We start from the raw sequence: 17029 nt of genomic DNA on the forward strand, positions 1-17029 counted from the left end.
ATTCTTGAATACAATTGCAAAACGGAATCAGACTGTGTAGCTGAACCTTTCAATCATTTAAGTGTTTCTGTGAGTATAAGAAATGAAACCTTTGGTTGAACAGTAACAAAATGGGAACACAGTGCAGTAAGAGGTGAAGAAGCACACAGTCTCCCTTATGAAAGAAAAAAAAGCGAAAACAGGGGTGTTGGCAGGTATGCAATAAAGGCTGAGGTATCTGCTATTCTTGGAGGTCTTTCTCTACAACCCTCTGGGGTCATCACCATTTCCACTTTCATTTCTACCCCTCCATGGCTCATGAGAGCGCCTGGATTGACGGCCCCCGATGCCATACACATTCACGTACACACACACACACACACACACACATACACTCAACCAGTGCGAATGTGTGTACACAGCCATAGAAGTGCACTCACACAGCTGCATACACACACACATAACTCCCCCACTTCTGTCGCTGTCCTTGGTTCTGAAATTCCCTGAGCCAATATCAGTGTCAATGTTAACATGCCTATGTAGCCCTTCCAATCAGTCAAACCCAGCCTGCGAGAACATTTGAAAGAAACTGAAGGTTCCCTGGGCTGGGAAGAACTGCAGAAGACACTGGCTTGTCATAATACACTCTCTAATTACGCTCCAGATTGAATAATATAAAAAGAGTGTGAAGAGGAGATAAGATAAGGGCCTGGGGGAGAGCCTATGTATTGAATCTCCAAGCATGCGCTGCTACATCTCCTAATTTCCTCATAATTACGTCTGGCACCCCACTCAAGGATTGTGTGCCAGTGGACATGCGTGAGGACCAGTGATGAATACTGGTTATGCCACAGAGGACGGGAAATTGTGTCACGGCTGCCAATTAAAATAAAGGGCGGAAGTGAGGGAAGCACCTTGTTTCACCATTTCTCTGTATCTCCACTGTCTCACTCCATCACTGTTAATAATTGATCAAAGTTGGCAGTCTCGGCTTTGATATATCCATGGCAACGGCCTGCGTGCAGAGTGTGTGTCTGCACATACTGTATGTGTGTGTGTATGTGTCTGTCGGTGTGTGTGTTTGTGTGTAGATCTCAGAAGGCTGTAAATAGTCTGATGCTGTCGCCAGAATAGCCAGGGAAACAAGCCGTTCTGCTACCACAGGGTCTCTGCATCCATTAAAAGGACAGGCTGGGATTAAGTGTTGAGCTTCATGAATATTGTATGATGTTGAACAAGCTGAGGACATCGCTTGATACTCCACAACCCTAATGGTCACAGACTGGTGTGTGTGTTTAGGCACCTGTTTGCCAAACCTGAGTCAAACTTAAATGCATGTCTTATACGTTCAATATTGTTGTTAAACTTCATGATAACAAACAAACATCATGATAACAAATTCAGGTCAAGGGAGTCTGCTGCATAATTACACTTCTCCAGCCTTGATCTTGAGATGCAAGCAAACAAAGGACCAGTTACGCCCTTGTCTTAATCTCATAGTTAAACAAAGAGCTGTGCTCACAAGATGGAGATGTGCTCTTTGACCAAACAAGAATGTGGAGTTAGTCGTAATAACCAGATGTAAATATCATAGCTAATTAATCCCCTTTCTTATAATTGCTTTTTCTTCCTCTCAGAGGGTAAGATCTTCATTACTATTCCAGCCAGGTGAAAAACGTTTGCAATCAGAAGGTAAAAATCTCATTTCAAACACACTGTACCCACAGCAGGAGCAATAAATTCCCCCCTTGACTTAATTCAAGGAATTAACCAGCGTCTCTCAGACAATGTCATACCAGCCTCTTTGAGCTGTTCTATTCAAAGGATCTGCATCTATTTCTCGAGCCGGAGGCGCCAGCGATTCCTCAAGCACGAGGAGTGATGTTTTCCAATCCCTATGAAATCTGTTCATGGAATTGCTTTATCTTTATGTTTATGGCAGCTACATCTGCAGCTGCCTGCTCCACTACACTTGTAATCAGCGGATGCACACACACATGCACACACACACACGCACACATACACACACACACACACACACACACACACACATATACACATACACACGAACACAAACATACACATATTTGATCTGTTTAGCATTTGATTGTAAAGAACAAGGTGTACGCATAATAAGCATGCACTGTACTATCAGCTCTGCATACATCCACCGTATGAATTTGCACATATATTTTGAAACCTTATTTGTTTCTGTGGTTTGCTTCAAGAGTAACTGTGTTGCCATGCCAACTCTCTCTCTTTCTCTCTCTCTCTCTCTCCCGCACGCACACACACACACTTTCTCTCTCTCTCTCTCTCTCGCTCTCCGCTATTCTGTTTAACAGGATTCCAATGCAGAGCCCTGTACACCAATCAGAATAAAGCTTGTAGCAAATTTCTAACCAGTCCCCCACAGTTAACTGTTTGGTGCCCCGGCCACTCTCCAGGCATCTGTCCTGCAGGCGTCTGTCCTGCAGCGTGATTGATAACGACCCTCAAGAGAGGAGACAGAAGGGATATCTAGTAGCTAATTGCTTTCACATGTCTCTGCTTCTCCCAAAAAAAAAACTTCCAGAATAAGAATTAGGACCCGCAGCAACGAGGCAGAAATAGAAAGATTATTCACTATGATAAATAATGTGCTTTTTGATTAAAGTCTGTGTCAGTGTTGTAGGTGGTAAACTGGGGCAGTGAGGGGAAATGGAACCAGTGGGTGGGGGGATATTGGATTTATAGTGGTTGATAATGCTGACATTTTAAAATACCACCATGATTAATGATTGATGAGCAACAAGCAGGTGGTGTGTTTGTTCATTTACCACAGAGCAGCTCTGCTCATGGCATGGAAGCCCCCTTTGCCTAAGTAGAGTGAGGACTGTGAGGGTTAGTTATCAGTGGGGTGAGCACTTATAAAAGCTCTTCTTTGAGATGTGTGAGTTGGGGGGGGGGAAGCAAACTCTTAGTCAATTTTCATATATAGCCTTGCAACCTGCCAACCTTGGGAAACAATAAGCTCTAAAAGTCAAGAAAACATTATTGATTGTTAGAGGAAACGTCAAAATCTAACATGACAATGATGACAAATCATATTCAGCACACTAGAGTCAGTTACTCCTCATGCTAATTTGAGAGGCAGATCATCAGATCCCTCACTGACTGACACCGCACATCACTTAAGTGCGCACCTCCTCTGACGCTCCTCCACATGCACTCACCATGCTGTCGTAGTGGATGAGCTCCAGCTCGTAGTCAGGCAGGATGTCGCTCCTGTTGTTCACAAGGTCCAGGGCCATCTGAGCGGAGGGCATACACGCCTGACCGCCCGGCCAGCCTCCGCTCATGGGGAAGAGCGCTCCGATGTACAGCTTCTTCTTGCCTGCGGACGGCCGTAGCCAGAGGAGAAGAAGGAAGATGAGAGATGCCCGGATTACCCGCCGAGGACTTCTGCAAATCGCCGGCATGGTTCAAGGTGAGCTGAACCGGAGCAAGTTGCTCCAGGTGCTGCAGCGGAGCCAAGCCGAGCAAATTTATTTTTATGTGCGAATTCTGAAATGAATTTTGCGACTGGTTGAAATTTACTCAACACGTGTCCGGCTGAGTGAAAAAAAAAAGAAAGCAGGGGTGAGTTTGTATTTTACGTTGAGATTTGCAGATATTGTGTAAGCCAACTATTTACTTGTAATTGCAAATGTTAAACGAATCAAGTAAATAATTTAGTCGGCGTATAATTTTGCATAATGCATTGTTAATTATACATGGCATACTGTATATTTTCGGGACAAAGTCAAACACAGTTCAGTCAGCCTTTAGCTACTTTGCAGAACTCGTAGCGATCATGTGAGGACACCGAGTCTCTCATCAGTCAAGTTTCACGCGAACCTCAGTCCTGCAGTCCAGTTCGTTACAATTCTGCCCATTTGGCTACACTAAATTGAACCACCGCTTTGTGCTCGCAATCAATCATGAATATTGGACACCGCGTCCCTTACTCACGACTTTTACGCATAAAGGACGCGCGGATTAAACACTGGAGTCCGCGCAGAAAACGTAACCGGGTCAAATGTGGAGTGTGGATTGGGAGCTGCGGCTAAAAAACAAAACAAAACACGATTGTAGTGAACTGAGGGTTGAAGCAGAGGAAATAGCAGGCTACATCTCCCCCTTTTAACGCTGCCGTATTCCAACAGATGAACGATTTGCCGCGGAAAAGCAGGCGCGCCAGAGCTCTGCGTCTGATCCACTGCAGCACCGGCTGGCTGAGTGTGTGTGAGAGAGAAGAGAGAGTGAGCCAGGACAAGTCTGAAATGTATGCCGTAAGAGAGAGAGAGAGAGATGGGGGGGAGGGAGGGAGGGAGAGAGAGAGAGAGCGAGGGAGAGAGAGACAGCGAGAGAGAGAGAGAGAGAGAGAGAGAGTAGTGGTTGGGAGGGGGCTCTCGGCAAAATCTCCTCAAAGATTTTCTAATGAGTTACACGCTGAGCTTAACTTAAACGGTACATCCATTCTACAAAAGTCCCACACAACCTTATTTTGTCACATTTTCTTATTTGCATTTGGCTTCTTGTTCCCATCACTCCCTGCAGCTCAATTTCTAATCAATGCATCTGTGCAAGTGGCTAAAGATTGAAGTCCCAAGGGTTGAAGGGCAATTTAATAAACTCAGAGTCAGAAGTAAGAGAGAATATGGTCATTTGCAGGTCAGGGAAGGGATGTTCGATATGGTTAAAATCAATACCACAATATTAATGTTAGGACTAAAGTTTTGAGAGTGATATACTGTACATCATGATATACATAATGACAGATGTTCAAAGCAATCAATATCTTGTTCGATTGGTTCAAATAAGATTTGCTCTAAAGTCATTTAGACAAGATCATTTTTTTTAAAAAGCCTAACATGATATGATCATATGTTGTCACAATTCAAGTGACTAATTCAATTAGAGCTCAGCCGTACATCTTGACATTTAAAACTGGGCTAAATTCTTAAAAGAAAAAGAAAATCTAAGTTTCTGGGATATTGACACCATGACACCAGATCACAGGTTAGCTTTAAAAGTTCCTCTGAGCTATTATGCACTTCATATGAACTACAAAACAAACTGAAGGTAGAGACACTCATCCCTCCGAGAGCCTTTAAAATTCTACTTGCTGATGTTTTTAATAATATTTCTGGCAATTTTAATTAGTGCGTATGTGTTTGTGATGAATGCTTTGTGTGAATGTATTGCTGTCTTGTTTTGATGTTGTACGCATGCAATTTGATCTCAGGTCTTTTGTAAAAGAGATGTTGATCTCACTGAGACTCCCTGATTACATAAAGCCTAACTAATTAACATAATGCTTCAAATAATGTCAATGATGACATTTCAACGTGTTGCTGGATTTGAGACTGTAGCTGATTATTTTTTTCATTATCGTTTAATCTGCCAATTATTTTTCCAATTAATCGTTCCGTCTATAAATTGTCAGAAAACAATGAAAAGGCCCATTATTATTTCCTGAAGCGCAAGGTGACATTGTTTGTTTTGTCAGATAAACAACCCAAACTCCAAAGTCATTCAGTCTGTGTACTATCACATAAGACAGAGAAAAGCACTAAAGCCTCACGAGCGAGAACCTCAAACTAGGGAAAACTGACTGCTTGAAAACTGACTTAAATGAGTAACTGATTGTCAAAATAGTGGCTGATAAATTTTCTGTTGTTGTCTCTGGTTTCATCTCTAGTAAGATTATATTAGATTCTAGTTTATTGTCATTGCACACAGTGTGGTTTCTTCCATTTTTTCCCATTAATGGTTTTTTTTGGGGGGAGGATTTTTTCTTATCCAAATTGAGCATCTAAAGATACAGGATTTTGTGTTCTGTACAGAAAATTGCCTGAAATCTCTGCTCTGTTCACTCTCTATTCACTCTCTCTGCTCTCTACTTTCTTGTTGTTTATGATATTCCTTGTCTACTTAGTCATTTCTTACTTTAATTTTTTTTTAAAAAAAAAAACACACAAAAAAAACTTCTGTCTAGCTCTCTTTTTCATTGCACTTGTACCTGGTCAGCTACTTGAGATTTGTACCACGGCTCTTTTTGATTTACTGTCCTCCAACGCTTGATTGTCTTGCCTCGCCTGTTAGTCACTTTGAATAAAAGTGTCTGCCAAACAAAATGTAAATGTAAATGCAAAGTAAAGCCTCCTGGGGCAAATTTGTGATTTGTGATATTAGGCTATACAATATATAGTACCAGTAAAAAAGTTTGGACACAACTTTCTATTGGCTTGAACGTGAAAGTGTGTCTAAACTCGTGACTGGTACTGTAAATAAAAATTGACTTGACAGTAACTGCCAGTAAACTGAATTGCAGTTTAATGTAACCGACAGAGAAGCATAATACAGATAAGGATGGGGCCCTCCGGTAGCCTAGTAAGTAAGTAACTTTATTTGTATAGGACCTTTCATATACAGACATAAAACACAATAAAAAACTGAATAAATAGAAAATAGAAAAATTACACAAAGGAAAGTCTGAACAAATGGGTCTTAAGTTGCTTTTTAAAGGTGTCTGCAGTGTCCATAGATCTTAAATCCAATTGGGGAGAGTTACAAAGTTTAGGAGCCACAACCTCAAAAGCACAGTCTCCTCTAGTTTTAAGCATAGTTCTATTAACAACCAGCAAACCCTGATCAGAAGACCTTAGAGACCTGCTGGTGACATAAAACTGCAGTAGCTCTCTAATGTAGGCAGTTGCCTGACCATGTAGAGCTGTAAAACTGATCACAAGAACTTTGAATTGGATTCAGAGTTTGACGGTGAGCCAGTGAAAAGCAATCAGAATCGGTGTCGCATGAGACCTTTTGGAGGACCTGGTTAAGAGTTTAGCAACAGCATTTTGGACCACCTGTCCAGGGATGTTTTGCTGAGGCAGGTGAAAAGAGAGTTACAATAGTCAAGACAGAACGATATAAAAGCATGAATTAACAAGCTAAGCTAAGAAGCTTACCACATAACTGCAACATTAACCTTTAAGTTAACGCACTTAACCTTGGTTTGATTCTACCTGTGGAGCTTTGTTGCATGTCATACCTCTCTCTCTACCCGTTTCCTGTCTACACCTCCAGCTGTCAAATTAAATGCGATAGTTGAATTATGTGGATGTGTTGAAAATGCCAAAAAATAATCTAAAAAAAAGAAAAATGTGTATTATTAACATATAGCATTGCACAAATAATGTGTGAAAATTTGTGTGAATGCAGTGATGATATGGCTAGCTATGTTAGGTAGTGTAAACAACAAGTATGTAGTATATATATATATATTATAGTTAGTAGTAGTATAGTAGTAGTATAGTAAAATAAAAGTTGAATACAGGCTACAGTAAGCAGAAATATAGAAGGCAATGAGCCAAATGTAGCAGCAGTAGTAAATGTGCAGTAACAGTAGAGCTGAAATGATTTGTAAAGTAATTAATTACTCAATCAAGAGACAACTATTTTGACAAGTGATTAATTATTTTGTTATTTTTTGTTAGCATAAGGGTCAACAGATCATTGGAATTCAAATGTGATTATTTGCTGTTTTTCTTGGTTCACTAAGATCGTAAATTGAATGTCTTTCGGCTAAGGACTGTTAGTCAGACAGAACAAACAATTTCAAGACACTTTGGGCTCTGGGAAACTATTTTTCACTATTTTCTGACATTTTATACACCAAATGATTAATCAGTTCATCATGACATCAATCTGTAAATTAATTGATAATGATTGTTACTTGCAGCTCTAAGGAACAGTAGTGCAAAAACACTGAATCCACTCTTAGGATGATAAAGTTAAGTTATGGTAAATAAATGCTGCAACAACAGTTACATGTAATCTTGACATCTGAGAAACTTTCAAATTTCGATGTAGCTCAGTTTTAACCAAAAATGTGGCCTTCACGTTGTTTGACCTGCCACTAAACTCAATGCTTACTAGGCTATCACAAATGCACAGTGTTCAACTCCTCTTCTAATACATTGGCCATTCATCTCTACCTCCCCTCCATGGCCAAGTCTATAAAATGTTACAGGCGCTGCTTTGAGAAGTCAGCAAAAAATCCGGCAGGCTGCATCAATCACAGATGATTTTATTTGCCTTCATCTCCATCCGAGAAAAGTGGAGACGGTGATAAGCGAGAGACTGGATTCCCTGCAAACCTGCTGTTTGAACCCTCTGCTCACGTCCAGCTCACTCTCGGTCTGTATCTCTAACAAACGATGACATGTGACCATCCACTTCTCACAAAACATGTGGAGATATGCATGTATACTTTATGTATAGCTGAACATACAGAATCAGGCCTTTGAGCATTTATAGTTGAGGCAGAATTATGAGTTTCTTATGGATAGATCTGCCTGCATCACAAAGTATCGATGAATTCTTTGAGGGATGTCATAACTAAAGGTTTAACAGCTCATTATCTGAGAAAAAGACAGGCAGTCATCACAGTGCTGACAATACTTTCTGCCATTTCAAATGCAGCCAATTAGGACTATTGACTACACTTTTTTTTTTTTTTAATTTCATGCTCATGTTTTGTGTAAGCACGTGTAAGTGCTCTAATTGCAATGTATTGTCAGTATTAAAGTTCCCTTTTGAAAATTACTTATTGCAGCAATTGAGAAGGAGTCTAAATTAAAAACCCTCTGTAGTTAGGCGATGGAATATGACTATTACATAACCCTGGTTCATTACCCAAATCTCATTATCTGGATATCCATGTAGCAGAGAGCTATTCAGATCCAGCTGCTAACAAGCCCTCACAGGCTGAGGTGAGCGTAGTGATCATCTGCTGGCATTTGCCTTCCACTTCCACCTCCTCATCCTCACTGTCACCCTGTGACCCATCCAACGCACCATCAATTATTCAGCTGTGAACTTTACTTGCTGTTTCACTCCATAAGCCTGCAGCCAACGTAGGCAAGGCGCAACAACATCGGGCACTGCAGTGTTAACAACCCACATGGAGGCAAATGGCCCTTTCAGTGAAGACATTAGCTGTGGCACAGCCTGGAAAAGATGCGATGGACACATGAGTGTTGTAACATGTTGCTGAGCCAGTTTAATGAGGGTCTTCTGCTGTGTATTTGCGTGTCTGCGGCTTACACGCTGGGCATCCTTCAGGATAATGGCCAGTTTTCCTCCTGGCAAATGCGTTAGTGTGGAAATACCAATTTGAATGTTTCCTTTTTAACACAGTCTCCAGATTATGTCGTCATTTTATACAGGGAGCAAATCATAACATTGTGAAAATGCTCGGACCGAATATAGTGTGTAAAATAAATTACAATTCTGGAGACGCTGATATTTTGTAGACGTAAGGTTTACTGACAGTACACGTCATATCCAGTCTCTTTGTGCAAAGATCAGACTTTTTGGTGAAAAGAGTATTTCAAAATCCATTCTTTATGTTTGTTTAACTTTGCTTGTCGCATCAGATGAAGAACATGAAAACTCAAGCCGTATTTATACATGACAGGGCCAGTATTATCGGAATGACAACAAATTTATGGGAGCATAAATGTTGGCCAGTATGCTAAAAATATATATATAGTTCATCATGCAGTAAAAAGCTCCAACTGTGATGCAGTATCATCATTACATAATTCATCTAGTGGCAGCACACTACACACCACCTTATTTTCAATACTCTGCAGCACCTCAGATACTAGAATAATACATCATGTTGAGTATCAGGGTGGAGGGGAGTGTGTTAAGAATATAAGTTCATTGATCAACTGTAAAAAACAAAAAAACAAAACCCTGCCTCAAGTGCATGACATTGCACATCATTTCATAACCAATTGTGTATTTGTATGTATATAGCTATTATAAAATATAATCTGCTATTTAAAAATCCATTATTGCCGCGTGAAATTCAAATTCAAATTGAAACACTGAAACATGAAGTAAATATTCTTAATATATTATATATCAATATTTCTATCTTAAACTTTAGAGGCACCCTAAGTGCTTAAAGTTTGTCTGGCTGTGTTTTGATATAATCCTCAAATTTTACTGATACAATCTATCTTTTTAAGTGTAAGACTGGCAATATTAAGTATATTTTTCTTACTGTCAACAAATCCCAAGATACAACATCCAATGTTGCCTAAGAACGATTAAAGACATGTCAGTGAACCTCCATGTTATTTAATTATGATGAACATGGTCATTTACTTTGAGTCTCCCACATACACATGTCATACTGCTGTAAATACTCACTAGAGCGCCAAATGTACATTAATCTGCGGCTAAAAATAGTCTCCAACAAATGCACTATTTACTTCTGTTTGAGTACAAGTTTGTTACAAACCACAATGTCTTTATGAAATTATCAAAAAAGAAATATATGAATATGTTTGTGATCGTTTTTTAAAGATTTACATCTGCAGTATGAACGAATGTATTCCACAGACAGATTTATGTGTTGTTGGTTTTGGAAACAAAGATAAGAAAAATATTATATAATGCAATGCTTTAATGTTTACAGTCTGTTGACCAGAGATAAACAGAAATGGCATGACTCATTTATAATATGGATTTTTTTGCATTTGGCATGTGGAACCAGAGTTTGGATGGAAACAGTTTTAGCTAGTTATGTTCTGATTATTTTTCTGATTTGTTTGTATTCACTGCGTACCTGGTTTTGTTACACTGTAATTGGAGAAAACAGAGAAAAGTGATGCAATCCTCTACTGCAGCTTGCATATATGTTGTGCATACACCGACACCGACACACACACACACACACACACACACACACACACACACACACACACACACACACACACACACAGGGTAAAGCAGACACAGACAGGAGCAGGGTATTAACCTTTCTCCCGCTGAGGAGGCAGTAAGTGGGTGGTGATGGCACATGGAGTGGAGAGAGAGAGAGCAGAGCCAGAAGGAGGTCAGTATTGAGACAGTAGATGGAAATTTCTATTTGAGGAAACAGTGTTCTCCTCTGTTTTGTTAATTATGTGTTTGTCAAGTCTGTCCGTGACATTTGGAAAGTTTTTATCAGCAACTTATGGGATTACTTGAATAAAATAATTTATTGGGGTTTAGCATTGCCTAACGTGTGCGCATACATATATGTGTGTATGAGCAGTATGTGTATGCGTGGACAGGAGTGTTTGACTTATGAAAGGCCAGCACACGTCTATGCCTAATTCATTAGAGGAACCGTGCTGCGTTTTGAGCCTTTGAAGAATCGTAGCAAACGTATGATTCAATATCTGGCCAATTCCTAATGTGGTGACATAACTTTGCAAGAGGGTGAACCATCCTGAAAATGGTAACAAGTGTATTCATCATCCTTGCCAGGGATCAGATGAAAAACAGCTTTACTAGTAGATGTTTTGACCCTTTAGTTTTCTGGGGAGGGCTGACTAAGCACATTAGTTCGTTTTCAGCAATGACCTGCTGCAAACTCACACACTAATACACTGACAGCAACAGAGCCAGTGTTCTGCTGCTGGTAATAGAGCACTATGTAGGACTGGGGTGAGTAGACAGAATATTCAACACCTCACTAAATTTACACCTGCATGATGACAAACCCGCAGCTATTCTTTTTATGCTTATTAACCCTCTCCTTCTGTCAGAATCCCTCCATCCTCATATAGGGCAGGAGCATAGCAAAAACGATTAGCAACAAACTAATAGGAATACAGAATTTTCATTAAAACTTTGGAATTAAAATTAACAAAACACATAAAGGGATAGTTAGGATGGGTTGAGTTTAAAATGCTACCTCACTAATTATGCTTATGAGCAAATTAAATAGTCCTAATCTTCTCTTTCAGTAATTTGATGCACAAAAAAAAAAAGGATGTGCTAAATACTCAGGGGCAGAAAAATAATGTTCTTCATGTAATGAGCTGGTAAGGGGGAAATCCTGTCAGCCTTGTAATATGTGTGTTTTCCAATATTAGATATGAAAACTAATTTCTTTAATACTGTTTCCCCACATGCTGAGTTTAACTGTAATCGTGTGTCTCACAGCAGAGAAATCTTTAATTGGACCATCTGTTCATAGACGAAGTTTCCTTTTCCCCTGAGTTAGACTGTCCCAGCTGCTGTGGGGATTTGAACCATCAACCTTCAGTTAAAGAGCAACTACCTGTCAAAGGGTACAGCTATTACTCCTCCAAAATGGGGACACGCCTGAGTTTGGCCATTTTCTCAAAGATCACTGCTGCCCTCTTATGGTTACAACACACATTACATCTCAGTGCTGTATAGAGGTGCAGCAGGATTTGGTTACTGCATCCTTTATAGTCAGGTAATGATAATAAGAATGAAAAAGTCCTACCTGTGTAGTTTCTGTCGTCTGTGGCAGGCAAAAAGAAGGAAAAGCAGTTGATTAGAAATTTAATTCAGGTGAGAAAAGAACAAATAAATAGAAGCAATGGATCATTCTGCATCAGCATTTAAAAAGACAAATTTGATGGGAAAAAATGGTAATGATTTATATTACAGGTCCCTTAATTTTATACAAATTTCCTGGGAACTTTCCGTTTGCAGGTATTTAACAGTTCATTTTTAGGACATTTCAAAGAGAGGATGGTGCAATTTGGTACACATTACAAGAAAAAAACAGAAAAAAGATCATACATATTTGTTAATTTGCAAAAATTCCTAATAAATTAGATTAGATTCTTTAACTGACAGAAAATACTTGTGTCAAACGATATATATTAGTATATTAGGTTTTCTCAATGATTTCCTAAAAGTAGTATTTCTAGTAGTACTTCTTTGCAAGGGTTATGTAATTTGTTAGTATTGTACTGTACTGTCAAGAGTCTAATTTATTAAGAATCTTTGCAAATTAACAACTACGCATGAACCCAAATATATGATATTCCTTGTCATTTGTACCAAATTGCACCACCCTCTATGTAAAATGTCCTAAAAATGAAATGTTAAATAGCTGAAAATTACTCTGAAAATTTCCAGGAAATTTCTGCGTTACTGAAAAAATCTGTTGTTTTTAAATGAAATTAATCACCTTTATAAACTACAATTTGCCAAGATTTGGTGCAGTAAAGCTCAAAATTCAAGTGATTTCTGCCCACTAGATGGCAGTGACATAACACTAGTGTGAAATGCACTAAATGTGGGTTTATGCTGAGCAGTGATGCCTGGCAGGAGGTCCCTAACTGTGGTAGGTATTATGTAATCTCATGATGTTTTACAGGCATATTTAAATATCACAGAAAAAAACTATAAAATCTCATACATTTAAATACTGTAAGTGTTACAGAAAATCTTATAGTAACACCATAGAAGATCTAAACAGTATAAGTAAGTATTTACACACTATAGAGCATTTATACATCCGATTTTTTTAAGGAGTCTACAGCCTACTTTCAGATGCCCATTCCAACTGTGCTGATAATTCCTCTTTCATCCTTTTTTAATACTACCATTCCCATAGCAACTTTATTGGTTGCCATGCCAACCCCTCTGATAACCAGTTGGCAATCTCATTTCATGCAGTTCTTTGTTTCATCTATGCTTTTTTCCCCGAATACTTGTTTATTTGCTCTAATTTGAACAAATCCTTTTCAGACATAGACATGCCAACTGTTGTAACTGAGAACACTCTCTTGGGTGTCATTCCTATCACGAACCACTGACACTTTCATATAATATTAATTCAGTATTTATTCAGTATTTATGTGTATGGTTTAATGTGGGACATCATTCATTTTACCTGCCTGTGCCAATGGTACAGACTATCCTCTGTGGATTACACTCCGATTGGTTGGATCATTTATTGCCTAGCAACCCTGCTTCACCATTGGGAGAGCAGGTGCTTGTAATTATCTGTCATCTTTAAAGCCTTATGTTCCCATTTTTGTGAGGCAGACTGCAAAAGCTAAGTGAGTCATATCTATGTGATGAAATGGCACTGGATGTGTTATGTTTATATGATTACAATGCACATTTCTGCCAAAAAGAAGTAGTTAGAGATTTAAATAAACTTACTAGGACTGCAATTAAAAATGATTTAAATTATCGATTAATCAGTAGATTATTTTCTCTGTGAATGTGTCTGAAATGTCTGATTATTTTTCTCTCATTCGCTTAATCAACTAATCACTTCAGCTCTAAAATTTACAAGAAATCTTAAAAAATATATTTTAAATATTTTCCACAGTGTTAAACTTCCCTATATCAGTTTAAGAAACATCTTAACCTTTCAAGAGACTGGTTTGCTACTACTTGTTATGATGGACATTAAGAATTTATATAAGAAATATTCATGCCACGGTGGTCAAATTCTGGAGATGAATGTTCGCCAACACTGGCTGTGCACCCAAGTATCTTTGCTAGCTCAAAGGGGACATATTATGCACACTTCAGGCTCTATATTTTTAATCTGAGGCTTTACTGGAATATCTTGCAGGATTTACAGTTCAAAAATTACTCATTTATCTTATTTTAACCCTTTATACAGCCCCTCAGCTGTAACAGGCAGTTTTGGCTTTTATCTTTTTAAGGCTCCCCTCCTAAGGAACCCACTCTGTTCTGATTGGCCAGCTCTGTACGTGTTCAAGCCAGAATCTGATCCGAAATATGAGAGAGGACAATGTGAACAACACATGGAAAAACCTTAGCGACAAAGGCTACGGAACGGATGGCCATTTATGGGCATATGCAACGATCTGACATCAGCTCGTCGACAAGGTAGAAAAAAACAAAGCGTTCAGGGCAGGATGAAACCTGGGCTTTTGTCTTACAGGGAGCATTTCTAGAAACGCTCACCTTAGGTTTTGGAACTTTGAGCATGTATAACATAGATATCCAACATCAAAACCGTATATAAATAACAGAAAACCACAAAAAGCATAATATGTCCCCTTTAACTAGTTTTAGACTGGCTGCAACGATAGGATAAATGTATTTTATTCCTATCTGTGTTGTCACTTTACATGCTTAGCCTACTGAATTTGCACGCCAGTAAGTTGCATCCCAGCATACAGAATTATTTTTGTTATCTTTCTGTAACTGAACATGTACTGCCAAATCTCTTCTAGTCACACTGGCTGAGATACTCACAGAGGCAGGTGGGTTTAGGTGCATCCCACTTGCCCAGTTTAGTGCAATGGCTGATGTTTCTGCCCTCCAGGATGAAGCCAGCATGGCAGCTGTAATGGAGCACTGTCCCTTCCACTGGAGGCCCGGGGGGCTTCACCGTCACCCGGCCATTCTCAAGCGATGTCCACACCCGTGGACACAGCAGCACTGGGAACCAGAAAGAGCACAAAGTTAGAGAAAAGTAGTTATGTATTTATTAGATCTATTATTATATACTTATTAGATTATATCTATATTAGATTTATTTGATCTATTTACACATCCAGCAGACACAGAGCAACATTATCATTAACTTGGAGTCATGTCTCTGGCCACTTGATGAACATAAGTCCAATTTTCACCTTTTAGCTCTGGTCTGGTCTCAACTAGCTCCACTATATGTTCACCAGCTCACTAACTTTGTCTGTCTGCCATTTGGTGCTAGCATACAATTGGTTTATCTGCACTTTTTTGCTGAAAACATCTGCCTCCGTGGTTGAAAATGACGCTAAGAGAGCGATGGTTCCGGGCCTTAAAATCGAGATTAAATGAAAAATGCCTTTTTAATGCCTTCAATGAGCTGTGAAACACTAAAACACTGCAGAGACAGGTTAAAATTGGTTGTGGTCCCCAAGAGTGACACCTTTCATTGGACACATCATCCTTTAATCAATGGTGTGTACAAAATATTGATTAGTGCAGCTTTAACCAGCAAACAAGGAAAAAAATCCAAAAGCAATGAATTATTTCATTCTGAAGTTGTGTAATGAGCTACTTTGCAATGTAATTTTGTCGAATGAAAAATCAAAATGGCCAAATGATACGTGGAAAACTGCATTTCAAAAGTTCTGTGTTATTTAAGTAGCGTCATTCAGGCCTATTCAGCCATCATAGTATATCCACAGAGTCAGTGAGTTGTATATCTAATCTAAGAGAACATCTAATAGAACAGACGAATCTTTGGCTTGGGCACATGATGTAATACTTTTTTCATTGCTGGACTCAATGGCAGTCATTCATGAACAGCTAACAAACTGAAATTAAATGATTTAATTAGCTAGTTAGCTTTAGTTAGCCTTTATCATGACCAAGGTTGTTAAACTGTCTGGGATTGAATCATTTCTATGGAAATGTTATTAGTGTTGTAGGTGTTTGTCATTATACTTTAAGTTAGATGAAAGGTTAGCACTGTTAGCAAAGACTTGCAGTAAGCAAAAAAGCGTCTTGTTTTTCAAGGTAATTCATCTCTTCTGGTAATTGCTGCTGCTTCTGCTGCTGCTGACATGCATTTCACAAAAAACATAGACCTCTTCAGCAGTTTACAGATGAAGTCTGAACAAGTATTAGGTTTAAGAAAACATAACAGAATATAAATGAAAATAAGGGAAAAATGTTTTACCTAAACCAACGTCTGAGGCTTAGGTCTCAATTAATTCGTCTTGTGAGATTACGTCTGTCTGTTGAGCAGCTTTACCTCTGAGAAATGTTTGCATATGTTAATGGGCTGTGTTCAGATACTAGGCTGTGGATACATCTGTAAATTGCCCTGTACATAGATTTAACCTAAATACAGTATGGACACAATATAATACAAATTTGATAAAGTTAGCAAGTCCTAAAAATGTAACTTCAACTGTTCTAAGAAGCCTCTCAACACTCATATAGACACATTCTGTGTTAGTGATAAATAAATTAGGCTACATTTCAACTCCCAAATTGGCCCACTTTGTGATGTTAGCTTGCAATGCTACAGCCTCCATATGGTTTAGTATTTGTCTTCCTCATTTTATTTCCTGACAAAATGGCTGAGCTCATTAATATATTTCTGTTTAGCTGTGCCGAGTTTGTTGAATCTTCCTTCCAGCACGTAATAAAACTCCAATCTGCACATTGCAGCTTGCGCTCTTACATAAGCCAGAGAAAACAAAAA

General features: G+C 38.9%; 1 protein-coding gene across 2 annotated transcripts in view; it reads right to left on the reverse strand.

Annotated features, from left to right (window-relative positions):
* Positions 1-17029, reverse strand: part of gabbr1a (gamma-aminobutyric acid (GABA) B receptor, 1a) — a 73141-nt gene that overhangs the window by 48732 nt on the left and 7380 nt on the right. For both annotated transcript variants that reach the window (XM_067600757.1, XM_067600756.1), the window contains exons 5-7: positions 15082-15267; positions 12329-12346; positions 3195-3355 (exon numbers count right to left, since the gene is read on the reverse strand). In XM_067600757.1, coding sequence (XP_067456858.1) covers positions 3195-3355; positions 12329-12346; positions 15082-15267 — 365 coding nt within the window. The remainder of the gene's footprint in view (positions 1-3194; positions 3356-12328; positions 12347-15081; positions 15268-17029) is intronic.

Source organism: Thunnus thynnus, chromosome 10 (assembly GCF_963924715.1).
Source record: "Thunnus thynnus chromosome 10, fThuThy2.1, whole genome shotgun sequence".
Lineage (NCBI taxonomy): Eukaryota > Metazoa > Chordata > Actinopteri > Scombriformes > Scombridae > Thunnus > Thunnus thynnus.